The 27,541-nt window shown below is 47.0% G+C and overlaps 1 protein-coding gene, 1 long non-coding RNA gene and 2 pseudogenes across 2 annotated transcripts; 1 reads left to right on the top strand and 3 right to left on the bottom strand.

The window, feature by feature from the left end:
• Nucleotides 1–1,682: 1,682 nt before the first annotated feature.
• On the bottom strand, nucleotides 1,683–27,451 carry ALDH5A1 (aldehyde dehydrogenase 5 family member A1). The gene is made up of 10 exons (NM_001192735.1): nucleotides 27,125–27,451; nucleotides 19,883–19,966; nucleotides 17,998–18,168; nucleotides 16,135–16,251; nucleotides 13,939–14,082; nucleotides 10,774–10,917; nucleotides 9,028–9,186; nucleotides 7,202–7,371; nucleotides 4,815–4,873; nucleotides 1,683–3,154 (listed from the first exon to the last, which is right to left on the bottom strand). Exons 1-10 carry the CDS (start codon nucleotides 27,449–27,451, stop codon nucleotides 2,949–2,951), a joined length of 1,581 nt encoding a protein of 526 aa, NP_001179664.1. The 3' UTR covers nucleotides 1,683–2,948.
• LOC112443816 (uncharacterized) lies at nucleotides 1,855–12,195 on the top strand. The gene is made up of 3 exons (XR_003032211.2): nucleotides 1,855–1,928; nucleotides 7,480–7,858; nucleotides 8,712–12,195. It is a non-coding gene; the product is annotated as an uncharacterized lncRNA (long non-coding RNA).
• LOC101904275 (transcription factor BTF3 homolog 4-like) lies at nucleotides 18,212–19,811 on the bottom strand (annotated as a pseudogene).
• LOC112443873 (putative ribosome-binding factor A, mitochondrial) lies at nucleotides 19,973–27,117 on the bottom strand (annotated as a pseudogene).
• Nucleotides 27,452–27,541: the final 90 nt, after the last annotated feature.

Consider the following 27,541-nt stretch of genomic DNA (forward strand, 5'->3'; position numbering starts at 1 on the left):
ATGTGACGATTGCTGGAAAGTTCTTGGGGAGAATTCACTGGAGCAAGGTCTGGAAAAGTACTTTTTACACAGTAGGTGTTCAATAAAATGAAATAATGCTTCACAAACATGGGAAAGTCAGTATCTCCCTCTTGGTTTAGATCAGAGGTTGAAAACTATTTCTGTAAAAAGCCAAAGAGTTTTGTGGGCAATTCTGTCTGTGGTGCAAATACTCAGCTCTGCCTAGAAGGTAGCCACAGATCATATGTAACTGAATGGGCATGGCTGGGTTCCAATAACATTTTATTTGGGGCTTCCCTTGGGGTCAGATGGTGAAGAACCTGCCTGCAATGCAGGAGACCCGGGTTCGATCCCTGGGTTGGGAAGATCCCTTGGAGAAGAGAATGGCTATCCACTCCAGTAATGCTTGGAGAATTCCATGGACAGAGGAACCTGGTGGACTACAGTCCATGGGATCGCAAAGAGTTATGGACACTGATATCTGAATTTCAGAAAATTTCCATGTGTCATGAAATACTGTTCTTTCGATTTATTTTCCCCTAACCATTTGGGAATATAAAAACCATTCTTAGTTCTGGGTTGTACAAAATCAGGCAAGATTTGGCCTGTGAACCAATCCCTGGTCTAAGGGTCCTTTTCTATTTAACGTTAAAACACACATTTTTAACAAATCCATCACATATTCCATCACATAATTGATCACCTTACTGAACAATAACCCCCAAAAACATTCATTTAAAAATATGTCTTTCCCCATAACCCAGATCAATTTTACTAAACAGTAAGCTATTTCCTTTTCAAATTATTTTAATTCCAGAATTAATCAAGGATATGGCAGTGAGTTTCTGGCCCTCAATTTATGTACCTGGTCAACCAGATATACTAGAAAACTCAAAATCTACCATCAAGCCAAAGTGTCGACTGAGTTACAAAGTTACAAGCACTAGTATTCTGGACTTCTAAAAACTAGAGCATTTTTATTGTTAATAGAAAACAGATGGACACATCCAAACATTAAGTAATTAAAATGTTATGTGAAACAACCCCAGAACTAGTAAGAGCAAATTCACAGTCAATATGATGTATATGTGACTGTGGACAGGGTCTGAGCAGTGCCTGTCACTAGGAGTGGACTTCAGCTGATTGCTTAGCTGGGCCTCAGGGGGACGGCTGATGTAACCCAGGGCAAACAGAAGGCAGCTCCGGGACTGGCCTTGGTACCTCTGTGCACAGGGACATCTCAGACCTTCCTTTAGCTGCTCAGCTCCCATGGCTCAGTGAGGGGGGCTATGTCCTGGCTGGTCAGGAGCAACTGCCTCCAGCACGTTTTCCTTCTGCTCCCCAAAACATCCAGAGGATGTCAGTGGAGTGTGCGTGCACGCGCACACACATACACACACACACACACACACACACACACACACACACACAGTGGAAAAGGGGGAGCTTCGGCTGGTCAGGAGCAACTGCCTCCAGCACGTTTTCCTTCTGCTCCCCAAAACATCCAGAGGATGTCAGTGGAGTGTGCGTGCACGCGCGCGCACACACACACACACACACACACACACACACACAGTGGAAAAGGGGGAGCTTCGTCCATGTCTGTTCCACCAGGACCAGCCTCCCCTTTCCTCATATATCAGGACGTTTAGAGACACAGTACAGAAAAGCCTACTGTTTTCTTAGTCAGAGATTTTCTTTCAGAGCAACAGGAAACAGTGATTGTTGGGCTTTTTGTTCTTAAAAGAACTATAAAAACTCATTGGACAAAAAGCGCCTCTTCCAACGGGCAACTATGGAAATTCTTTTCCCTTTTGAGATCACTGTACTCAAAGTGCTTTTGCGCTCTCTCGCAGGTGAAGGAGCAGCGTCTCATAAAGAGCAGGCTGTGGGAGACCAGCCTGCCCTCGGGCTCAGATGCCGAGCAGGTGGGTACCAGCCTCCCCTCACCTTGGCAAAGCCACTGCTGGAGACCCAAGCCGGGCTGGGAGGTGCTACCCATAATAACAATGACTCCTGCACTTAACATCGAATTTTCACTTTTTGGCAAATATTATATGTTTGCTTTCTCTTAGGTTCACAGTATCCCATGGAGCTAAGTAAGGCATGAACATAATCTCCACTGTACTGAGGGGTGGGTGTTGGGGGTAGATAGCATGTCTGTGCAGATAAAGCCCAGCCAGGCTGTTACACCTCGGTCATCCTCCCACCAAGCCGCTGCTGCCACACTCTGTTTTATGCTTATTTTCTCTCAGAAACATGATGTGGAAAAACAGCAAAGAATTGAACATAGAATCTTTAAGTGGTTGAGGATGATGGAGCCTTCAGTTTAAAAACTAGTCAAAAAAGGGAGAGGGGTTCTTTCATTTCTCAAAGAAATTCAGGCAATTCTGTGCTGTGTCTAAAGTTCTTAAAAAAAAAAAAAAAAAACAAAAAACCACTGATACAGCCGCTGCAGCAACACCTCCGAATACCCAGCTGGCGGGTCACCAGGCATGCAGCGGCATCCTGCCCAGACTGTCAGTCACACTCAAGAGATGTCCCCCGCAGCCCCCTGGGTCTTAGCTCTGGAGCCACGTGGGTGCTGGCTATGTCATTGCCCAGGCTGTGGTCCCACTGTGGTGAGGGAGCTTCAGGACCAGCTTGTTGCACCTTGCTCTGAGGTGGATGAGGTCATGGGTTGGGTGGGCAGGGGGGTGGGGGCTGGTGATCTGGGGCCTCATCCTATAAACCCACTGCTGGTTCTTAGGGATCTGTGGCCACAGGCTTGTGGCATGTATTGGTCCCAGGTCAGCTAGGAGGAGGGGCAGGATTTGTATCTGCTTTATAAGGATTGGATGATTTGTTTTTTAAAATTCCTAGTTCAGCTACCCGATGGGTTTATTTAAAATAATGGATGGCATGTCCCCATACATAGGTAAGCCTCCCTTTTTATTTTTTGAAGAATCCTATAAGCCTCCGAAGCACACATACTTGAGCTCAAGATACTCGTCAATGCCGTACTTGGAGCCCTCTCGCCCAAGGCCGGACTGCTTCACGCCCCCGAAAGGGCACTCCACGGAGGAGATCAGTCCTTCGTTAACGCCAACCATGCCGACCTCCAGCCGCTCCGCCACCCTCCAGATCTGGGCCGGGTCTTGAGAGTAAAAATAACCTGTCATGGGGATAAAGGACACAGATGTAGAATAGTCATTAAAGACATCATGTCCACAGTTGAGGGTGCCATGGATGACCAGCCGCCTAGTCACGCGGGCTGGAACCTCCCTGCTTCCAAGTGGAGCCCCTAGTTGGTTCTGTGCATGTCTCCATCTCACAACCTTTAGAAATCATCTTGTTGCTTCTGTTCCACTCTCGCTAGCACTCTCACCATCTCCAGCTAGGGCTATAACAACAATGAACCCGGCTCCTATGGCCTCCTAATCAATTGACCCTGCACACATCTGTTAGGTTATCCATGTGATGTTTTTACCCAGACCTTCCAGCAACTCCTTGTTACCCATAAATAAGGTTAAGTTCCTGGTGGGTATTCGAACTCTCCCTAATGTGGTTTCAAACAACATGTCCAGCTTTATCTTCCATTATTTCCAGTCACCGACCATCTCCACCAAACTCGTCTACCCAGTTCTCCTTGTCCTATTTTCACTTAACTCCCTAGGTCCCCCTCTGCCCAGAACCTCTCTCCTTCAATCTGCACCATCAGAGTCTTGCCCAGCATGGATGCCCTGGTCCAGGGCCTGGCTTCCCCCACCATCATCCCATCAAGAAGGGACAAGAGGAATGCTGGGCTCAGCGTTACAGGGGCACTCGTGCACACATCTTACTCCAGCGTTAGGCCCTCTGAGTCAGCAACTCCGAGTCCTTGTAGTAGAATAAGGGACTCTACAGGGTGCACATCCTTCCTCTGGTTATCAGTAGTTCTTGTCCACCCAGAGAAGCACCTGTAGAGCTACGGCTGTATCTTTATGTCTTTGTATCTTTGCCAACACTTCATTCACTTGCCGCTGCTGCTGCTAAGTCACTTCAGTCATGTCCGACTCTGTTCGACCCCATAGACGGCAGCCCACCAGGCTCCCCCGTCCCTGGGATTCTCCAGGCAAGAACACTGGAATGGGTTGCCATGTCCTTCTCCAATGCATGAAAGTGAAAAGTGAAAGTGAAGTCGCTAAGTCATGCCCGACTCTTAGCAACCCCATGGACTGCAGCCTACCAGGCTCCTCCATCCATGGGATTTTCCAGGCAAGAGTACTGGAGTGGGGTGCCATTGCCTTCTCCAATCTAGTGGATGCTAAAGACGGATTTGTTGAGTGTCTTTATGCACATACAGTTTTGTCAGGGACACAGGGTACATACTAAGGCCGCCTTGACCATGTCCAAACTGCAAGAACGGCAGCCACTCCCTGAGGCTCCCTCTGCCTGTGCTGTCTTCCCTTCCTTCATTGCCCCGATGCTGTCTGTGAAGTCAAGCGCTATCTCTCTTGTTCACGCTTCCAGGAGGGATGCGAGGAGAAGCACTTGGAATTTCCAGGCATCGAGCCTCTGGGAACATGGGACTTAAGGGGTGTGGGTGGTTCTCCCCAGAACAGTCGGCACTGCTGTTTTTCCCTCCACCATGCCCAGCTCCAACCAGCGAGCTCCCATCCCACATCCTGGGGACACAGCAAAGAACCTGGACTGGCACAAACCCACCCTCGCCCCTTGGAAAGCAATGAAACACGTGCTGCAATGAAGCTGACTTCTCAAAACCCCGATCGACATTTAAAAGGCACAGCTGGAGAAGTGACTGTGATTGTCGCTAAGCGAGGACAGACACCCACCTGCCAGCCCGACGTTGGCCGCGTTAGCGATCGCCACCGCCTCCTCCTCTGTGTTGAACCTGCCAAAGTCAGGGTGGGTCATCAGCAAAATCCCACAGGGGAAGGGAAACCAGCTGTTTTTCCTTCTGCTCTGTTTCCCAAATAAGAGCCAGGGGTCAATCAGAGTTTTGCAAGGAGCAAAGAGGAAAACACCTTCATTCACTGCACACGCTGAGTTCAAGGCTAGGGAGCTTGGATCAACACCAGTTCATCTCTTCTAGGAGAACAGGAGACATGCAGGGAACTACAGTGTATTCAGAATGTTGAATAAAATGCCTAAGAAAAGGGTTACTGTTTTTGTTCCCTCTTAAGACGTGTGCCAATCATAACTACTTGAGAAGCAGCCGTGACGTGGGAGAAAGACAACAGCCAGGGCCTGGTGGGGCCCAGGGTTCCAGTGTTGGTTCGCTGCTTATGCTCTGAGCAGTGTGACAGTGCTGGGGGTCTGTTCCCTTTGGAAATGAGACTACTAGTGTGGAAGCCTAATGCAGTCTCTTCCAGCTTGATGATCTTATTTCTGAAACTAGATTTCAGAGGCCTTTTTCTATTGCCCCAGAACTGTAAATGGGGGGCAGAACATTCTATGTATCCCAGCTCCTCAAATCAGAGACCCAGCAGCAGCCAGCCGTCTGAAGGCTCGGGCAGAGCTGGCAGACCCCGGTCAGTGCGAGAGGACGTGTGGAAGAGAGAGGTGGGGGGCCTCAAGAGAATCACTTGTTCCAAGTACGAGCAGTTCTTGTCTCTCCACTGTAGAGAGCAAGCCGTTCTATCTGCCAGAGAATAAAAACCAGGGCATCACCCATATCCTCACTGCCTATGTGTCCCTCGAAAATGCACTCATCACAGTATCAGGTGGGACATCCTCGACGATTTCACCTTTTGAGTGTGAACTATTTACACAATAACAACCACACTGATATTAGGTGATGTGCTTTATGTATATTACATCATTTAAACCTTACAGCTGTCCTGTGAGGCAAGTTTTTTTGTTGTTGTTTAGTCACTAAGTCATGTCTGACTCTTTGCAACCTCATGGACTATGGCCCACCAGGCTTCTCTGTCCATGGAATTCTCCAGGCAGGAATATTAGAGTGGGTTGCCATTTCCTACTCCAGGGACTGAACCTGGGTCTCTCAGGTCTTCTGCATTGGCAGGCAGATTCTTTACCACTGTTCCACCTGGGAAGCCATGAGGCAAGTACTAGTTTTTAGTCCTTTTCCCATCAAGGACCCTGGGGCTCAGAGAAGTTAACTCATTCAAGGGGACACAGGTATAAAGTAGCAAAGCCTACATTCCTAACCTCTGCATCCTTTTGGAAAATGTCAAGTTCATATTCTAGGTAAAAATTTTTTTACTAAAAGATGAAAGTTCTCTAAGTGGTCCATTCTCCCAATGTCAGATTAATCTATTAATTTCATTAGCAATGGAGGAGAGAGAAATATTTGGAGAAATAATGACCAAGAATTTCCGAGGACTAAACAAACACCTTAGATTTTAAATAAAGGCCTTGGGATCTCAGATTGAAAAAAGCTCACAGTATGCGGTACCTAAGCTGCTGCTGCTGCTGCTAAGTCACTTCAGTCGTGTCCGACTCTGTGTGACCCCATAGACGGCAGCCACCAGGCTCCCCTGTCCCTGGGATTCTCCAGGCAAGAACACTGGAATGGGTTGCCATTTCCTTCTCTAATGCATGAAAGTGAAAAGTGAAAGTGAAGTCGCTCAGTCGTGTCCGACTCTTAGCAACCCCATGGACTGCAGCCTACCAGGCTCCTCCATCCATGGGATTTTCCAGGCAAGAGTACTGGAGTGGGGTGCCATTGCCTTCTCCGGTACCTAAGCTACCATGGTAAAATTTAAGAACATCAAAGGCCATGAATCTCTGAAGAGAAAAAGATCCCTTCACAGGAACAAGAACCAGACATCAGCTTTCTCAATAACAACCCTGAAAATAAGCAGACCAAGGAGTGCTATCTTGTGAAGCTCGATTTTTACGCAGGTAGATTATTAACTTGTGAGTGTGGGATAAACGGTCCCATACGAACATAGTTCATTTCCCACAGACACCCTTGAAAGAAGTCTTGAAGGATGTACTCTGTTATGAAGAAAAATGAGTTTGGCAGGGAGCAAAGTAGAGAATTTGGTAAATTTTGTGGTCTAAACTGGCAATAACAAAAACCAATGTTTAAAAAACCATGCCTTGGACTTGGCCCTTCCCCTGACACAGCCCCACTCTCTGCTCCTCTCCCTCTCCCGCCGGCCGCAAATGACACAGGAACTGGATTACTCGCCAGCCTTCCTTTTCCTTTCCTACTCTTCCTCCCGTCTTCCTACACGCTGGATGGCCTTACTTGATAACAGGTGCCACAGGCCCAAAAGTCTCTTCCTGAGAGCAGAGCATGTCTCGGGTGACGTTGCTGAGCAGGGTGGGCTCGAAGAAATTTTTCCCAACGTGGTGTCGCTTCCCACCTGTCACAACGGTGGCCCCTTTGGAAATGGCATCACTCACGTGTTTCTCTACCTGTGTGAGGAGAAAAGGAAGAGCCTTTGGGAAAGGGAATCCAGGATACTTGGAAAATGTTTAAACTGTCAAAAACTATAACTGGGCTTTTCTTTCTTTTTCAAATAGGTTTGAAACCATACGCCCCAGTTCCTTCTAGGTAGGAAGAACCAAATACACAGATACGGAGTCAAGAGGGAGGGTTGTATATACAATGCTACTTCCTCCCCACTCGTTGGAAGGACTGAAGCTGAAGTGCCAATACTTTGGCCACCTGATGCGAAGAGCTGACTCCTCGGAAAAGACCCTGACACTGGGAAGGGTTGAGGGCAGTAGGAGAAGGGAACAACAGAGGATGAGATGGTTGGATGGCATCACCGACTCAATGGACATGAGCTTGAGCAAACTCTGGGAGCTGGTGATGGACAAGGAAACCTGGCATGCTGCAGTCTATGGGGTGGAAACAGTCAGACATGACTTAGCGACTGAACGACAGCAACCCTGCTCTGTGAGTTTCTGGCTATTTGGTCTTTCTGTTTGCTGAATGGCCTTGTACACATACACTCGTGTCTTTCCAGGCCTGATGCTCAGCTGCCTTTCTGGGATTTGCTCTCCTTGCCTTCCTGGGTTAGTTCCAGGCTCTTGGATCCCACGCTGTTCTTGTCCCTGGACTTCTCTTTCACTTTGTTCTAATATTTTCTCCTCGAGTATTAGTGATTTTGAAAAAGGTGCACTGAAGATGGTTTATATTCAGAATGTTCTGATAACTGCAGGTCGGGTTTTCTCTTGCACTGGCTGGTAATGGAATTTGGACCCCAAATAATTTTCCTTCAGAGTGTTGAGTATATTTCTCTACTTCTGGTGCTGACAATGAACATTCTAACTCAGAAATAGTTCTCACTCCTTTATGGGTCGATTTTCCCCACTCTAGAAGCTGCTTGAATCTTCTTTGTATGTTCCTAACATTCTAAAATTTTAGCAAAACACACCTGGGTTTTCTCTTTATTCTAACTCTATATACTTGGCAATTGGCAAAGTCTTTCAATCTGAAGAATTAAATTATTTCCCCCTAGCTCTGATAAGTTTTCCTCTAGCATTTGTTTGATAGACCTGTTTCTTTCACTTCAAGTCTTTCTAGAGCTTCTATCACTAAAATGGATACACCCCTGTGTGGGTGTGTGCATGTTCAGTCGTGTCTGACTCTTTGTGACTCCCATGGACTGTAGCCTGCCAGGCTCCTCTGTCCATAGGATTTTCCAGGCAAGAGTATGTCCTGTCTTCTCAAAACTCTCGGAGGAAGGTATTAGATTCCTAGAAATGTCTGATCTCAAAAACAAAAAGCCTTTTTCCTCTCCTTTTAGGTGTTCCAAAGATGAAAGAACTTTGTATTTCAAGATGGTAATTCCCGAAGCAGCAGGAGACAGAATTATCACCACTGCAAGAGAAGATTTAGGGACAGCAGTAGAATGCAAGAGGCAGATCTCATGGGAGCTCAGCGAAATGACAGAGCTGGAAAAGCTTATAACCCGACGATGCCACTTGATTCATACAAACTGGCAGAAATTCACTAGTGTTTCTAATTTCTCCATGTTTCCAAAACCACCTTGCTGGGCACCTTACCAGAGTGGTTTTTGATACTGAAACCAGGACACTGAACAGATACTAAGACAAACTTACCTTTTCTACAGCTTTCGCATTAATTAACGGGCCTTGAGTAGTTCTCTCGTCAAATCCATTACCCACATGCAGGTTTGTTTTAATTGCCTCAGCAAATTTTTTCACAAAGGAGTCATGGATACCGCTTTGCACCAAGAAACGGTTGGAGCACACACAAGTCTAGACAGAAAGAAACAAACTCATGTCGACAGTTCATCAGAAGCTACTGACCCAACCAATAAACCTATGATTGCTGCTACCTCTGAATGTAAATGTACTTTCCAGATGGTCCCTGTCCTGGGTCCCACCTCCATACTCAAGCTTGGCCCTAAAGAGAAACATGCCAAGAGCATGTACTTCTCCAGGCCCCTCCACAGCCACCACTCTCTGTGGTTAAACAGGTAAACGAGCATAAATAATCTGTGAGCAAAAAGCCACTAACCCAGGTTTTTTTCAAATGGCTCATATTGGAACGAGAAAACCAACACAAGAAATTAGCTCCTTGAGACAGTGATACTCAGCGACAGAGAGCAGAGCTAGAAGGAAAAGGATTCAAAGGCTAATTTATGTCCTCTAGCTTAGTGAACTTTTCAAGAGCTTGGCAGAATCCAACATTTTGAAAATGGACACAAGACCATTCTTTCAGTCTAAATTATTGAAAAGCCCTTTGTTTATTATATTTTCTAGTTTAGACCTAATATTTTCAAGTTATAAAATATAAACACATTATTGGAAATGAGGCTATCCTTGATACATTTTCTTCTTGGCTTTTTTCTTAATTGTGTATTTTCTAGTAGAAACAGTTTGTAGATAATTTTGTACCCTGTGCATTTTTATTGGCTTAAAGCAACATACCCCAAAGTTGTAGCTTTGTAAATGTAATTCTGAAGGTTATACACCTTTGCATTTTGTGTTTCTAAAAGGAAACACACCTATTTCAGAAACAACCAAGCTAATTTAGGTTATGTGAAAGGAGAAAAATTAATTACCAATGGTCAAAACAGGATGAAAACTATTTAATAAAGAATATTATACACTTCACCTTTTTCCTCCTAGATAGCTTTCCAGTTTTTATTCCATTTCTGGAACGCATTTAAAATCGCTTATTGATGGTACTCTAAGATGAAGTGCTTACCTTGTATGAAATAACTTGAAAGGTCCCTGCTGGATCTAATGCTCTGGGATTCCCTAGAAGGTGTGAGCGGAGGCCACCACTCTCCCTAGGACAAGCTGGACCCTCCTTGGCCCACTGTGGTGTGTGTGGCCCTCTAGTGGAGGCGTGTCCTGCCCTCCTCATCTCGCGAAGAGTGAGACCCAGGCAGTAGGGTTTTGAGTTTTTCAAGGCACCATCTCAACATTTTCCAACCTTCTTTTCCTTAAGACTGTGGGCTCCAGACCCTAGCTGTTCAGGCTATTTTGTATCTGAGGAGATGTTTAAACCTGTTCAGCAGAGAAAAGTCCAGCAACGGAAAACTATGAAAATAACCAGATTCAAAGAGGAGATGAAAGAAGAGAACGATTTGATTAAAAGGCATCTGCTGTTCAGCAAATTTTCCTCGAAGCCAGGGATGAAGACACCTTATTTCCCTTCCTACCCTCTGAGCCTAGCAGAGTCCCAGACAAAGAGAGGGCACTCACTAAACATCCGATGAAAGAGGACACGCACGAAGAATGAAGGAACCCAGAAGTGCCCTTTCTCCCAGGAGGTGAGGGAGGGGGTAGGATCTTTGTAAAGCACACAACCCAGAAAAATGCTCCGGGACTCACCTGTCCAGAGTTCCTGAATTTGGAGGCCATGGCCCCGGCGACAGCCTGGTCTACATTGGCACTGTCGAAGACGATGAAAGGGGCATGGCCACCCAGCTCCATGGACACCCTCTTCACAGAGTTTGCTGCGTGGTGCAACAGGACCTGGGAGCAGACAGAGGATGCTATGAGCGCCAGTCAACAACAGGGACCAGTAAGGCTTCGTTTCAAAAAAAGTCCCCAATAGAGGAGGAAGCCAAGTACACGGTAGTGTATACGGGATGACAGTTTGCATAAGAAACAGGGAAATGATATATATAATATATATATATTCATACGTGCTTATATTTGATAAACATGGAGAAGATGACAAGAAACTAAAAATAATTATGTATAAAAGGGAGGAAACCAGGGATGGGGTAAGGGTGAAACTTCTGAATATAAACATGTTTATAATGCCTTGATTTTTGAACCATGTCAGTGTCTGACCTACTCAGAACATTACAAACAGGCTTAACAATCACAGAGATAGGATGATAAAATCACCCAGAACTCCATAACCCCTAGTTTACCACTGATAAAATCCTAAGGTATATCTATCCAGAATATGGCTATATACACAGAGGGATATGTACCTTTTTTAAAAAGCAACTTTGTATTTTATATTGAAGTATAGCTGATTAATAATGTGATAGTTTCAGGTGGACAGCAAAAGGACTCAGCCATACACATACATGTATCCATTCTCCCCCCAAACTCCCCTCCCATCCAGGTTGCCACATAACGTTGACCAGAGTTCCCTGTGCTAGACAGTAGGACCTTGCTGGTTATCCATTTTAAATACAGCAGTGTATACATGTCCATCCCAAAGTCCCTAAGTATCCCTTTCCCTAGGTCTGTGAGTCTATTTCTATTTTGTAAATAAGTTCATTTATATCATTTCTTTTTAGATTCCTCATATAAGGGATGTCATACAATGTTTCTCTGACTTCACTCAGTATGACAATCTCTTAAATCCATCCATGTTGCTGCAAATAGCATTATTTCATTCATTTTAGTGGCTGAGTTATATTCCATTGTATATATGTACCACATCTGCTTTATCCATTTATTTGTTGATGGACATTTAGGTTACTTCCATGTTTTGCCTAGTGTAAATAGTGCTACTATGAACATAGGAGTGTGTGTATCTTTTCAAATTATAGTTTGGTCTCGATGAATGCCCAGAAGTGGCATTGCTAAATCATATGGCAACTCTATTTTTTAGTTTTTTAAGGAACCTGCATACTGTTTTCCATAGTAGCTGTACCAGTTTTCATTCCCACCAACAGTGTAGGAAGATTCCCTTTTCTCCATACCTTCTCCAGCATTTATTGTTTGTAGACTTTTTAATGATGACCATTCTGACTGGTGTGAGTAAACCTATTTCTTTATTGGACTCAAGATAGCTGGTTTTTTTTTTTGAACTTTAAAGAAATGCTCTTTGCCAGGCCATTGGTTTTTCCGACTCGGCTTGCTCTTGGATTGCTTGCCTCCACCTGTGTCCTCTGACTGAGTCTTCTTCCCACTCAGTACCCATGATGAGAGCTTGAACCTGACTCTGGCTGCATGGCCCTTGCTGCCTACAATCCTGCTACGTCCTAAGGACTCTTTTCTGCTCCCATTCCCCCTGATGAACTTCTTGGGACTTCAGCCTCCAAAGCCTTAGAAAGGGAGCATGACTGCCCAGCTTACCTTTCTATGAGACACCGGCCCTTGGTCACTGGCCAGCCTCTGAATCTGTTTTCCTCAGGTCAAATGTCCATTCATGGCTGAATTCTCTGTGGGGAGCAGACGAGTACTCTGTCCCCTCCACAGGCCCCGGGAGGGGCGGTCTCCCCAGGAGGGGTAAGGGCAGGGCCGCATCTCCAGAAGAGGCTGACCGACGGGGGTTCAGTTAGAGGCAAGATTCTATGTGCCAAGATCCAGAGCTGAGCCACTGATTCTCTGCAAAGACCAGCTCAGAAGAGGCTATTGGTATGGAGAATGGCTACTTATCAGTGATTTCTATCACTCTTCCCTTTAAACCACTTGAAGCGAAGCACTGTCCCATGTAAATAACTTTAAAGGACAGTTGGACTTGGCAGGAACGCGGTCAGCATTTTCCTAGGGGTCTGTCCGTTGGGGACAGTTTGCTGAGCAAAGTAAGGTTAAGCAGTGAGTGGCTGGTCTTTGCCCAGTATCTGGGTACTTCTCTGGCTTCAGTGGCAAAGGTTTATAACCTTTCTTCTCCCAGGCCTCTTTTTCTCTAACAACTTTGAAACCCACTGAGAATAAGTTTGTCTGCAAGATCCCTGGATCAGGGTGGTAGCACTTTATGGATCTAAAAATTCACGCTTCTGAAATGAATGAATGAGTGGCAGGCTTCCCAAGTATGAGTTTGCAGCATAACAATCATGGTTACCGCTGGGAGTTACTAAAATTGGTTTATTTTCTCCTGCTTCTCATGGTGTCCAAAAAATGACCAGTTTAACCAAAACTTTCAGATTAGATTTTTATTATTTTAATCTGATACGTTTATGTACTTCTCTAATATGAGCATATGCATGTATGTATATAAATACTAGCAGGAAAAATGTGTACTATCTGGTGAGAAACACCATAATTAGGAACTTTTGTTCTAGTCTGCCTTTTTCCTGTTTTAAATATTTAAAAGGATAAATAAAAATGCAGTCATAGGCACACAAATGAGGTTTTGGGGAAAGAACTTTTCAACATATAAGGGAGAAGAAAGCTAGAAAAAAAAAAAGACCTTTCTGTTTCTGTAAGTACCTTTATACTAAACACATTTTTGTTCTAAGGCATCCATTTCTTTAATTCTAGATTATGAAAGAAACACACACTTGAGTGTTATGGGAATGTATGATGGACAACTTTCAGCTACTTCACATGCAACAAATAATGGGAACCTTGTCTACCCTTAAACCTTCAGTTTTGTCAAACAGGAACCTAGATCATGTCACAATGAGGAACACCATCCAAATATTTCTGAAAGATGATCAGACATTACAATATGGGACAGAGCTTCTAACACTCTGCTGGAAACCTTCCTCCAAATGGTGACTGAGATGAAGTAGTATTTTTGATACTGTATAAAGAGAAGTTATTAGAATGACACTTGTTTCCTTTGAGACTTAAGTCACATACCTTTCCAGTGGCTGTCGAACCAGTAAAGGAAATTTTAGATACGAGAGGATCTGTACAAAGTGCTTCCCCTACTTCCTTGGCCTTCTTTTGAGAGCAAGGAATCACATTGTACACACCTGGGGGAATTCCAGCCTGGTTTGCAAGCTATAAAGAGAAACAGCAAACATGTGGCAGCAAATGATCAAACTGGAAAAACAGAAAAGAGAAATAAATGTTTTAACCCAGAAAGTAATGGCAAAAAAAAAAGAAAAACCCATAGGCTGACTTTGGGGACAGAATACATTTAGAACCGAAATAAGATTCTTACTAGTGCTAATGTGGTATTAAGGCTTCTCTGGTAGCTCAGATGGTAAAGAGTCTGCCTGCAATGGAGGAGACCCGGCTTTGATCCCTGGGTCAGGAAGATCGAGAGAAGGAAATGGCAATGCACTCCAGTGCATTTCTTGCTGAGAAAATCACATGGACAGAGGAGCCTGGCGGGCAGCACTCCATGGGGTTGCAGAGAGTCAGACACGACTGAGCGACAATGTGGTATTAATATATTGCAAGTTTCTGCATGAGTTTTAAGCAGTATTTTATCATATGCATGTGTGTGTACACACATGTATGTATATTTCCCAGCTGTGCCACTAATAAGGCCTAGAAACAGTGACCAGCCAGTAGCAATGACCATCCCTGGTGCCCTAAATGTAGCCTTAAAATATCATTTCTTACCAGAGGAAATAAAGGCTTTCTGCAGAAATGGTTAATCCCAGGTCTGGGACAAGAAATATGTATGATAAGTCTAAAACATCTTGTCATACTAGATAGCAAAGAAGGTCTCAAAAACTGTTAGAGTTATGTTAGAAGATAAAAGAGCCAACTCCAAGAGGCTGCCATCGGCCAAAAGTGGGAGCAGTGGGAGCTTCATCAAGGATAATAACCACAGGAAAGTGAAACTCATCAAATACCAGCACATTAAAATCTATTGGCACATAATGCTCCTTAAAAAAACAAACTAATTGGGAACCTTTGGCAGATGACAGGAATAGATTCATTTATTTGAAAAACTGGGAAATAAAAAGAATCAAATATACTGCCTTTCCTCTGTGAATTCGCCGCCGGGTAACCACAGAGTTGATGGGAAGCTTTGATTTATAGAAGTGGTCTGGTGAATAAATGAATGAAAAAGGAAAGAATTCAAATATTACCATTTGGGCAATTCCTAATGAATTAACAGACCGAGCAGCATCATACAGCAGTGAGTGCAGACGTGAAAACAGACACCCAGACCTTATTCCCCCTCTGACAAAAGGACGCAAGATGGGATCTAACCCGAGTCTGATGAGGTGTGCGGATACACCTGCCAGTTTGGAAAGCACAGGAGACAGAAGAACGTGGTCCCTGATGTGCCGTCTGCAAAGCCTGGTTGATGGGGAGCTCTACCGGTCAGATGTCCAGCTTCCTCAAAAGACAGACTATACTGGAAAGAAAAGGATGGAGGGGAATCTGCCCAATAGAAGGAACTCATCAGATATTCAAAATTTTAACAAGTAGAGGCCACTGCAGGAAGTCTGGATCAATCCTACTCTGCGTGACATGAGAAGCCATTAGAGGGTTTTAAACAGAAGAACAAGATCTGACTGAACGCAGACTGAGTTGGAGAAGGGAGTGGTTAATAAGAGGTGCCCTCAACGTGAGAAATGCCCAGCTTTTAGTCACATTGCTGCTGCTGCTAAGTCGCTTCAGTCATGTCTGATTCTGTGCGACCCCATAGACGACAGCCCACCAGGCTTCCCCGTCCCTGGGATTCTCCAGGCAAGAACACTGAAGTGGGTTGCCATGTCCTTCTCCAATGCATGAAAGTGAAAAGTGAAAGTGAAGTCGCTCAGTCGTGTCCGACTCTTCATGACCCCATGGACTGTAGCCCACCAGGCTCCTCCATCCATGGGATTTTCCAGGCAAGAGTACTGGAGTGGGTTGCCATTGCCTTCTCCAAGATATCATTGTTAGGGTAGCCTAAACAATAACCTACAGATGTCAGAAAATTCACATTACTTTTTCTAAAAAGAGGAACATCTGACTTAAAATAATGACTAGTGAATTAAATCACAGCACCACCAAACAAGAGATGCAGGCAAAGGAAGAGGCTTTGACAATGCTTCTTTGTGTCCCAGATAGATAACGTCCTTTTTTGGACCCAGTGCAGCGGCTCACCTCAGCTAAGGCCAGGGCGGAGAAGGGCGTGTCCTCGGCAGGTTTCACCACCACAGTGCAGCCGGCTGCCAGGGCGGCCCCCACCTTCCGTGTGATCATGGCACTGGGGAAATTCCACTGGATCAGAAGAGAGGAGGCGAGTGAGAGGAAGGGCTGGTCCAAAGGCAGGCGGGTCGAGACACCAGCCTGCAAGTTCTGCCTGGCAGAGGTGTTCTTACACACGGGAGCTCAGAACTCCTGGCACCTGCTGGCTCCAGGGACTGTGGAGACAAGGGCTCACAGAGACAAAAACACCTTCAGGGTTTAAAACACTATAAAATTATCTACACTGGGTGACAGCCAACTCTCCCTGTAAAGGGCTGGGTAGTAAATAGTTTAGGTTTTGTGGGACGTCCAGTTTCTGTCACAACTAGACAACATGTATACAGATGGGAGTGGCTCTGTCCCAGTGAAACTTTATTTACAAACAGGCCTGAGGGCTGTAGTTTGGTGACCCTCTGGGGAAAAACAGTAGCAAAGGTGATTTTGAAGATGGTATATGATATATTACTTCCCTCTCTAGATATTCATAGATAGCTCTCTGTGGATATTTATAGTAATATTTTGTTTCAACAAAACCATGTATAGTGCTTATTCTGACCTAGGCACTGTTGTACGTGAGGTGAGGTCAAGTCGTTCAGTCGTGTCCGACTCTTTGCGACCCCATGGACTGTAGCCCACCAGGCTCCTCCGTCCATGGGATTCTCCAGGCAAGAATACTGGAGTGGATTGCCATTTCCTTCTCCAGGGGATCTTCCCGACCCAGGGATCGAACCCAGGTCTCCCGCATTGGAGGCAGACGCTTTAACCTCTGAGCCACCAGGGAAGCCCACTGTTGTACGTACTTTTATACTATTATAATTAAACCCTCATCACAACCCAATGAGGTTGGTATTTTTCTTATTTGCAGGTTTGGAGACAGCAAGAGCAGTTAAGAAACCTCCTCAAGGTCACACAGCTAGTGGAGACTGAGTTCTGGGTCAAGCCTAGTCAGTCTAGACAGCGAGGGGAATGTTTCTGTGACTGTAATGAGCAGGGAAAGACTAGCAGTCTTGAGACCAGCTGGCAGACACCGTAGAGAAGTTAATATGGTAACTAGCCGAAGATGGACCCAAGAGAAGCAACTCATGTAGAGAAAGCTGGTTGCCCCACAAGGATACTGCAGTCCTATCCAGGCAGATGCAGTATCTTATTTCTCAGCCTTTTAACTTTCAGAATGTGGCCCAGTGCCTGCTGGAGGGCACAAAAATACTTTGAAAGTGTCACATCTTAAGTCTTTTTTTAAAAATGATAAACACCAGAAGATCGTTGGCACCCCCACTCCAGTGCTCTTGCTTGGAAAATACCATGGACGGAGGAGCCTGTTAGGCTGCAATCCATGGGGTCGCTAAGAGTCGGACACGACTGAGCGACTTCACTTTCATTTTTCACTTTCATGCACTGGAGAAGGAAACGGCAGCCCACTTCAGTGTTCTTGCCTGGAGAATCCCAGGGACTGGGGAGCCTGGTGGGCTGCCGTCTATGGGGTTGCACAGAGTCGGACACGACTGAAGTGACTTAGCATAGCATAGACAACGCCAAGAAGCCTTTAATGCCAAGACAGAGAAGCCCCCAGGGTCCTCCTGTGGGTCATCCCCCTCCTGCAGGCGTTAGGAAACACTGGCCACCACCACACCTCTCATTATCACAGAGGACCAGGAAACACGCCCCCGCCTCCAGGAGCAGCATCAGGAAGCCAGGAACAGGTGGCAGAGAGAACAGGATGAGCCCAGCTGCTCCAGCCCCATTCAGCCTCCCCCAGATCTCGCTGATCCTGCCACATACCGGGGTGATGACTGCGGCCACACCGACGGGCTGCTTGAGGACCAGAGCCCGCCTTTCTTTTGCTGGGGTGGAGATAATGTCTCCATAAACACGGCGGGCTTCCTCTGAAAACCACTCCAGGAAGTTGGCAGAATAGAGAATTTCTCCCTGTGCCTCCTTCAGTGGCTTTCCCTAAATTAAATCAGAAGAGGACACACTCATTACCTTTTTTTTTTTTTTTTTTAACAAATGTAAAGATTTGCTATATTTCTACTGGGGTAAGGAGGAGGATAAATAAAACTGGTTTCCAATTTGCTCTCCACTGTATACATACATACCCACACACACACATACACACACCTAAAATACCCCAACAAAAAACAAAAAAAGACAAGAATTAAAACCCAAAAGACCCTCAAACTACACCAACACTTCGTATTTTGTCCAAAAGAATAGATCCTGGGAGGAAGTACAAAATGCAAAATTAATGACCAAAAAATGCTGAACAAACAGCATTATCAATATACAAAATATTTATATTACTGAACTAGTAACAGTTGATGTTCTCCGTGTCTGTAAAACTTTGGAACCACATAGCTGATTTGTTAAATCTAGTCCATGCCAGCTTCCAAAAATCAGAAAAGATCTTAGTTAGCTTCATTCTTTGATGCCTCATCAAAATTTTCTACGAGATCTGGAACATCATCCTCCTCCTCATCAATGTCTTCTGGTTTTGGGGTTTTGCTATCCAGCACTTGCCGAGGGAACTGTTCAGCTAACTTCCTAAGACTTGTTAAGCTGTCAGCACCAAGCTAACTTAATATTCCAGGAAGCATTTCTGTGATTGGTTTGGCTTCTGCGTGGCCGGTAATTGCAAAGGTGTTGGCAGAAAGGGAAGCTTGGACTTTAGGATTGTTGAAATGAATAACTGTCCCATCATCTTTAATCATGTTCACCTCTTCAATACCAGCTATATTATTCACAGCCAGTTTTTTTAGAGAACTCTGAAGTTTTTTGTCATCAGCTTGTAGCTGTTCTATGTACCACCTTCTTCTTTCTGCGAGCTGTACCCTTGCCCCCTATCCGGACCTGAGCCTGAAGTTTGGCTAACTTTTCTTGATTCATGCTGTTGGTAAATCTGAAGCAGGGAGGGTCCTCCAACACCAGCACACGGCAAGAGCAAGACGGCTGCCTCAGTCGAGCCACTCATTACCTTCTAATAACAAAAGCGCAATTCTGTGTTTCTCAATTCTTCAAAGCTGCAAGCAGAGTACAAAGTCTCCCATTACAAAACCCACTGGGCGGTGGAGAAATTTCTAGCCTCAGTGTGAGTCTTTGAAAGCAGAATCACAAATGGTGATGGAAGGAAGCCTGCCAGGTCACCTTGAGCCACAGTTGTCATTTGTCTCCTTAACAGGTTTACAATCAGGAGGAGGTGCCTAGAATGGCCTCTTCAAATTTTTTTTCCTTCTGATATTTCTAAATGTTGTGAACAGTGGAAAGTAATTTATCAGAGTGACCAAAAAGCTGGTACCTTTGCAAATGTACAAAAACAACATAAAAAATCAAAGCAGTCATGTGGGGGAAAAAAAAAAACCTAGAATGGTGGAAAAGCAGTATTCACATAGTCCACTCAAAATAGATTTCTTGCATATTATTAAAGAGTAAGTTACAACATAGAAATTTTGATTTAGCAAATATGTGTGCCTGATTTAATCAGAAAAATTTGTGCCGAAAATAATAACTGATATCTGATCATAAAGAATTCACATTTTCTTTCTTTTTTTTTTTAGAATTCACATTTTCTTTAGCTACCTAACAGCAGTGAAGTTAGAGACTCCTCCAAGCTTTCTTCTAAGAACTCTTGGACAGTTTCTTCAAGTACTAAGTTAGGTCCCGAACTTACACTTTCAGCTGTAATTATCTTGGCAAGGTCATCCTTATTTTGTATCATTAAGTCATACCACTTGCGAAGTAAAGAACTCCTCTCCTGAAAAAGAAATACAAAATAGTAAAATGCCAAGTGTAAGAGAGACTATTAAATAGTCTTCAGTTTCCTAAAATATTTGCTGTGCAGTCTCATTCTTGGGGAAACATATATTGACCTGTTTTTAAAAATTGAGGTATAACTGACATGCAATATTGTATTTGTTCCAGGGGTACAGACCTTTCTTCAGTGAGTAATATCAAAAGATTGGGTGTGCTGAGTCATAAATTGTAAAATCGAAAAAAAGTTTTGTGGAACGACTGTTACTATTTACAGTAAATGCGAATAATGAATTTCACCACACAAAGGTATAGTTCCTTACTTTTTGCAGTAACATACACGGAACACAGCATTTACCATCTCAAACACTTTTCAGTACGCAGTTCAGTGGCATTAAGTACAACACTTCACATGGTCTTGCGGCCATCACCACCCTCCATCGCCACCTTTTCATCTCGCAAAACTGAGAGTCTGGACCTGTCTCTCCATTCCTCCCAGCCTTGACAACCACCATTCTATTAATACTTTCTGTCTCTATGAATCTAACTACCCTAGGAACTTGATACAGGTAGAATCATACAGCCTCTGTCCTTTTGTGACTGGCTTATTTCAGTGTCCTCAAGTATAGTTCTTTATTTTTACATTTTTTTCCACTAAGGGTTTTACACCCTTCCCGCAGGCCTTGCCACCTCTCCTGCAACACAGCACAAAGGATGCAGACACCACCTGCAGCTGCAGGAGGGCGCTGGTGGCACCAGCAGTGCGCAGGCACCCGGAGCTGGGTCACGATCCACTCCCTTCTGATCCTTTCTCTCCACCTCAGTTCCTGCTCTGCGTCTTGGAGCCCCACTTGGAGCCCGGGGCACGCTCCTCAGGCGGCCCCCTCGGTCATCACTCCCTGCCCTGCAGGTAGTTCTTGGGAGAGAGGTCATCATCTACACAGGGTCTGGCCTTCCTCTTCCTCGTCTGCTTCCTGAGCTCAGCCATGTGCTCTGGCCACAGGGGGCCCACGGTCCCGTGCCCTTTCTCTCTCCTCTTGTACTCCAGGATCTGCTTGTTGAGTGCCTAGTGGTCAATCCCACTCAGATTCGAGTGTGCCGCAGGGCCCTGGGTATCACTTGGCGAAGCAGTGTCCAGGGCCTCGGGGTCGCTGAAATCACCTTGTGTGCAAAGTCTTGTCATCCCGGGGTCCAAAATCAGCAATTGCCAGTAGCCGATCAATCTCCACCATAGCTACGTATTTTTTGTCCTGAACACACACTCTGGGCGGCACGTTCCTCGGGGTCTGCTGGGACATCAGAAGATGCCCCATGTGCGCAGCACTCCTCTGCAGGACAGCCTCCGGTGTGCGTTCTGGGCCTCAGAGAGGGTCGCCCTCCAGAAGACGCGGCAGGCAGAGAAGCCTGAAGCCAGAGAGACCTTGCAGAGCTCCGCGTTCGGGTCGCACAGGTCCTGGCTCACTTCCGGGGTGCATAGCAAGCCTGTGAGCGCTTTGTAGAGGAGAATGTTCAGCGCCTTCAGGTGCCCCGGTCTTCCTTCGGGTTCTCCTGGTGGTGCTCTTCATCAAGAACTCCAACTGGGATGGCTTGTGGGTCAAGTGAGAGCCCAAGGAAGGACCTTCATACCAAAACTTCCTCCATACGTAATACAACATAAATGCTACGAAAACAACTGCCAGCAAGGCAAATTCAAGTTTTGTGTTTTTAGAACTTCATGGAATTTTTGCAGAACATTTTCAGTCCAAGGTTGGTTGAATCCGAGGATTTGGAACCTCGGACCCACGGTGGAATGTAAACATTACTTTGCTTTAAAAGTTCACTTTGCTTTTAGCAGACTTAAAACCATCACAACTGTATACAAGTACAGAAAAAAGGCTGGGTGGAAAAACCGCAAACGGTAACGGTGACAGGTGGGCTTTCACAAGCGGAGACTGTGCTTACAGACTTGGCTGCGGGCTTGGGCGCCTGGCTAACGCCCAGGTGGAGCCCCCACCCTTTGCAGGACCCCCCACTCGGGAACATTACTTGGTTTTCGAAGCAAATTTCTTGAGCAGGTTCTTGCCACAGGACACAGGCGAGCTGTGTAGACCTCGGGCACCGCTCAGGAGCCCTGAATGGAGCCCCCCACAGACCCCTGAGAGCTCCCACACCTTTGCTCAGTGACCGCTGACAAATGGCCAGGTCTTTATTTTAATGACTCCCTGGCAAGTTGTCCCATAGACTGGGGTGGAGGGTGTGGGGTCTGTGACGCTTAGGAAAGGGTTTTGCACACTTCAGAAGAGAGGCCAGGCACAACCCTGTGGATGTACTTAATGCCAGCGAACTGTACACTTGCAAAGAGCTAAAATGGTGAATTTTACATTATGTGCATTTTACCACAATTTAAAAAAATTTTCAAAAATAAATGGATGAATAAACTAGATTAAGTATATTGTAGAAGAAATGATTTCTTAAATATTTTTTTGAAAAAAGAATTCATTTATATTCAAAAGAGAGAGCCCAGAGAACCCAGGTCAAGCAGACCACAGAGGTGCCCTGAAGGAAGGTGTCCCCAGAGCTCTGGCCTCCTGCATCTAACAGGTGTACATGAAGCAAAGGAGACTCTGTGGTTTATTCCTACCTGCCTGAGAGGTTGCCAATAGCAACGAGCAAACCTGGTTTGTCATTCTGTCATTCTAATCCATTTAGTAGGTGTAAGATTTAAATTATTTTCTCATACCTCTCATGAGCCGAGAGCCTGAGACTGTGGAAACACCGCCAACTGTCTCTCTGGGTTCTTTCCCCTCCCTATTTTGGATAAGCTAACATGCTTTGTTATCTTAGCTCTCAAGGGTGTTGTTGAATCTTCTGAATCTCAAACCCCCAGAGAAGAGGTATCGACAGCTCTTAATATTACTACAGTCATTTCACCCTCTCTGTAGAGTGGTGGTGGTGGTGTAGTTGCTAAGTCTAGTTGGACCCTGGTGACCCCATGGACTGTAGCCTCTGTCTGTGGAATTCTCCAGGCCGCAATACTGGAGTGGGTTGCCATGCCCTTCTCCAGGGGATCTTCCCAATCCAGGGGTCGAACCCAGGTCTCCTGCATAGCAGGAGGATTCTTTACCATCTGAGCCACCAAGGAAGCCAGCCACTGAAAGGACGAGAAGCTCCAAGAACTGTGCTCAGCTGTGGAGGGCACAAGAGTGGCCCTTGAGAGCATTCCCCTCCTAATCCCTAGAACCTGTGACTACATGTATTACTTCACAAGGCAAAAGGGATTCTGCCCACGTGATTAAGGTCAGGTGAGAGCGGAGCCTGAGTTTTCTAGGTGGGCTCCATATAATCACTAGGAGGGCTACCAAAGGGAGGGGGAGGGTCGGAGGCGGGGCAGGTGGGGTGATTCCAGAAGCAGAGGTTGGTGTGGTGCAGAGCCACAGACCACCAACTCAGGGAGGCCTCTGGAGGGGGTGGTGGTGGTTTAGTCGCTAAGTCATGTTCGGGTTCACCAGGGGATCTTCCCGACCCAGGGATCAAACCTGGGTCTCCCACATTGCAGCCAGATTCTTTACCAACTGAGCTATAAGGGAAGCCCCAGGGAGGGCTCTGCTGCTGCTGCTGGAAAAGCCCAGGAAACCCCAGGGCTTCTCCAGGAAATGTAGCCCTGCAAACCCCTCTTGGACTTCGGACCTTCAGGGCGGTATTTGCGTTGTTGCGTCGTGTTAAATCCCTCAGGCTGGGGATGATTCGTCCCAGCGGCCAGAGGAAGCGAATGCGCCAGGTGAGAAGGCGGTCAGCAAGCGTCAGCTCCCTTCTCTTCTCTCAGCCCCTCCAGGGGTGCACAAGGTGGGGAAGGAGGTGGGGGCCACGCCACAGGCTCAGAGAAGCGAGAGTGACGGCAGGCTGTGCGGGCCGACGGGCTCCCTGGCAGAAGTAATATAGGAGCCACCACCCGTGAGGAACCCGGGACGTGAACGGGCCTAGAGAGGAGAGTGGAAAATAGCCGGAGGTGGGGGGACAAGAGAGCTGCCTTACAAGCTGTGCTTGCACCCCGCCATCCAGACGGCAGAGGTGGGAAGCTGACCCCACTACTTCCTTAGTAAGTCGCTCCGAGGTCCTCTCGGGAAGGGTTCCCTGAAAGGCCCCAGAGAACCGTCTGACTGAACCTGGAATTGCTCCTGAGCCCCTGAAACACCCCAGCGGGGCAGGCTGAGGCTGCAGGCCCCGGTGGGGGTCGGGGGGAGCTCCCAAAGGACTTCAGAGGGCCCAGGGCTCACCTCGATGCACACGCTTCCTGCAAGCTCGTGTCTCCCACAGCTGTTAGCACTCCTGTGCGTTATCTCTCCAGTTCCGCTCCTCTCAACGTCCCCCTTACACCCTCACTTCGCATCTAACAGACATCTCAGACTCAGTGGGGCCAAAACTGAGCTCCAGTTTCTTGCCCCATGCTCCTCTCACCCCTTCCCCATCCCAGTGTGTGGTTTTTCCTTCTCCCTCCAGTGGCTCTGGCCGAAAGCCCTGGAGTCATCCTTCAGTCCTGTCTTTCACCTTCCTCCCCCTCCCTCAGTCTTGTCTTTCATCTCTCTCTCTCTCCTGTAACAGTCTGTTGGGGAAACCAGCTGTCTTCCACCTTCAAAACATATCCTTTATCAGAACACTCCTCACCGCCCCCACCACTAACTCTAGTGCCGGCCACCAGCATCTCCCATGTAAATCACCACCTCCTAGCGGTCCCTGGACTTCCACCATTGCCCCCACTACAATCTATTCTCAGCACTGTAGCCAGAGCATCCTTTCCGCAGGCAAGTTAGATCTCTCTGAAAACCCTGAAATGAAGCCCCGCCTCACTTAGAGTAAGACCCCACTTAGTCCTTAGAATGGCTACACACCCCACTCCATCCAGCCCTCTCCTAATTCTGCGTCAGTCTCCTCAGCACAAGGGCTCTTGCTGATCTACACGTGTGTCAGGCACTCTCCTGACTCGGTATTTGCTCCAGCTGAATTCTCTCACCCCCTTTGGTCTTTGCTTCTCATGTCCTCAATGAGACCTACCCTGAGGTTACAGCCTGAATTCAGTTCCCCACAAATTCACATAACTCCCCAGTACCTCTGAATGTGACTGCATTTGGATATAGGTTCTGGAAAGAGGTCATTAAGATTAAATGAGGTCATAAGAGTGGATCCTAACCCAGTATAACTAGTGTATTCTCAAGAAGAGATTTGGACACTGACAAGTTCAGAGGGAGGGGCATGTGACAATGGGGAAGATGGCCACCCACAAGCCCGGGTGAGAGGGGCCTCAGGACAAACCAGCCCTGCCCTCATGTCTTGAGAGCAGGCTTGTAGCTTCCAGAACCCTGAGACAAGAAATTCCTATTTAAGTCACTGAGTCTGTGATACTCTTATGGCGGCCCTAGCAAATTAATACAGTTGCCCACACTATTTACTTTACATTTTGCCCCTTTTCTCTGGCCTCTGATTCTGTTAGCCTTCTCTACTTTTTCTCATAGCATTCATTACTTCTAACATAGTTATTTGTTTGTTGTTCAGTCACTAAGTCGTGTCTGACTCTTTGTGACCCCATGGACTGCAGCACGCCAGACTTCCCTGTCCTTCACCATCTCCCAGAGTTTGATCAAACTTATGTCCACTGAGTTGGTGATACCATCCAACCATCTCATTCTCTGTTGTCCCCTTCTCCTCCTGCCTTCAATCTTTCCCAGCATCAAGGTCTTTTCCAATGAGTCAATTCTTTGCATCAGGTGGCCAAAGTATTGGAGCTTCAGCATCAGTCCTTCCAAAGAATATTCAGCATTGATTTCCTTTAGGATTGACTGGTTTGATCTCCTTGCTGTCCACAGGACTCAAGAGTCTTCTCCAGCACCACAATTCGAAAGCAACAGTTGCTCGGCACTCAGCCTTCTTTACGCTCCAGCTCTGGTACCTGCACATGACTACTGGAAAAACCACAGCTTTGACTACAGGGACCTTTGTTGGCAAAGTGACATCTCTGCTTTTTTATACTGTTTAGGTTTGTCATAGCTTTTCTTCCAAGGAGCAAGCACATCTTGTGTGCACCAGGACCCAAGGGACAGGAGCAGTGACTTGTTTAGCTATGCTATTTGTCACAGCTTAAATCTCCTCCCTCCCCTCCCCTCCAAGTGAACTCCGTGAGGGCAGGAATGTTTCTTTTGTGGAACTGCTGTATCCCAGAACCTCCCACAGTGCGGAGCATAACAGGTGCTCAGAAAATGTCTGATGGATGAATCAGTGTTAGATTCCCTTGGTACTTGGACCTCATTGCTGGACTGTCTTCTTCAGACGAAGAATGCTGAAGGGCAGGGTAGAAAATGACCTCTGGGCTGACTACCTGTCATAAACTAAATGAAGGAGAAAGGAAATCTCCCTGCCTCAACATCCCCCACAGTCTCTCCCCCTCTGACACCCCCCACCCCCAATTCTCTACTTCTGCCTATGTCAGTTAATGGATGTATCTCCCTATTCAGGCCCCAAACCTGGAGGGTGGTTCTGGGCTTGTCTCTTCCCTTGCCCAAAGCCCCCGATTTTTTCCCCCAGTTCTCTTCACTCCCCAGTTCATGACTTGGCCCGAGCACTCACTACCAGCCTCCGTGTAAACCACCCTGTTAGCCTCCTGCGTGGTCTTCCTGCAGCCAGGCAGGTACTTCAGATGCTCTGAAATCATACGTGCTCTCACCTTTCCCGAAACCAACCACCCTCCCCCAGCGGTCTGTTCGCTTGTAATTGCAGGTTCGTGTTCTGCTCCCCTGACAGTGAAAGTGAAGTAGCTCAGTCGTGTCCGACTCTTTGCAACCCCCGCGGACTGCTGCCTACCAAGCTCCTCCGTCCATGGGATTCTCCCGGCAAGGATACTGGAGTGGGTTGCCATTTCCTTCTCCAGGGGATCTTCCCGACCCAGGGATCGAACCTGTGGCTCCCGCATTGCAGGCAGACGCTTTAACATCTGAGCCACCAGGGAAACCTTTCCTCCTCTACCCGACCTTTTATGAGGCTCGAGAGCCGGGCCATGCTCCCTAACGCCCGCACCAAACTTCTTTGTTGTCTTTCCACAAGGTGTATCCTGGAGCACTGGGGAGGGGAGAGGTGACACAGCTGGTTTCACTAGGGTACAAAGCCCCTATCGCCCCTGGATCCTGCGCGCACTCACCTTGGCCGAGACCCCCCTCCAGCTGCAGAAAGCCTCGTAGGCAGCGCGCACGGCGGCGCGGGCCTCAGGCACCCCGCAGTCGGCCACCAAGCCCAGCTCGGCGCCGCTGGCCGGGTCGTGCACCGGGAAGGTGGCGGCTGCCGAGACCCAGAGGCCGCCCACGAAGCCGTCGGTGCGCAGCAGGGCCGAGGAGAGGCCCGCCGGGCCTCGGGCGTAGCCGCGGATCGGGGCCACCGGGCAGTCGGCACGGGGGCGGCAGATCCGGCTGGGAGGTGCCCGCCGGAGGTGCGGAGCCGCGCAGCTCCGCAGGCGCAGGCAGGTCGCCATGGCCCTGGCGGTGGCGGCAGGAAGCAGGCGAGCGAGCGTGCGCACCCAGGACCCAGGCTGCGGCGGGGGCGCGCCGGGCGGCGGGGACGC

Source organism: Bos taurus, chromosome 23 (assembly GCF_002263795.3).
Source record: "Bos taurus isolate L1 Dominette 01449 registration number 42190680 breed Hereford chromosome 23, ARS-UCD2.0, whole genome shotgun sequence".
Classification (NCBI taxonomy): domain Eukaryota; kingdom Metazoa; phylum Chordata; class Mammalia; order Artiodactyla; family Bovidae; genus Bos; species Bos taurus.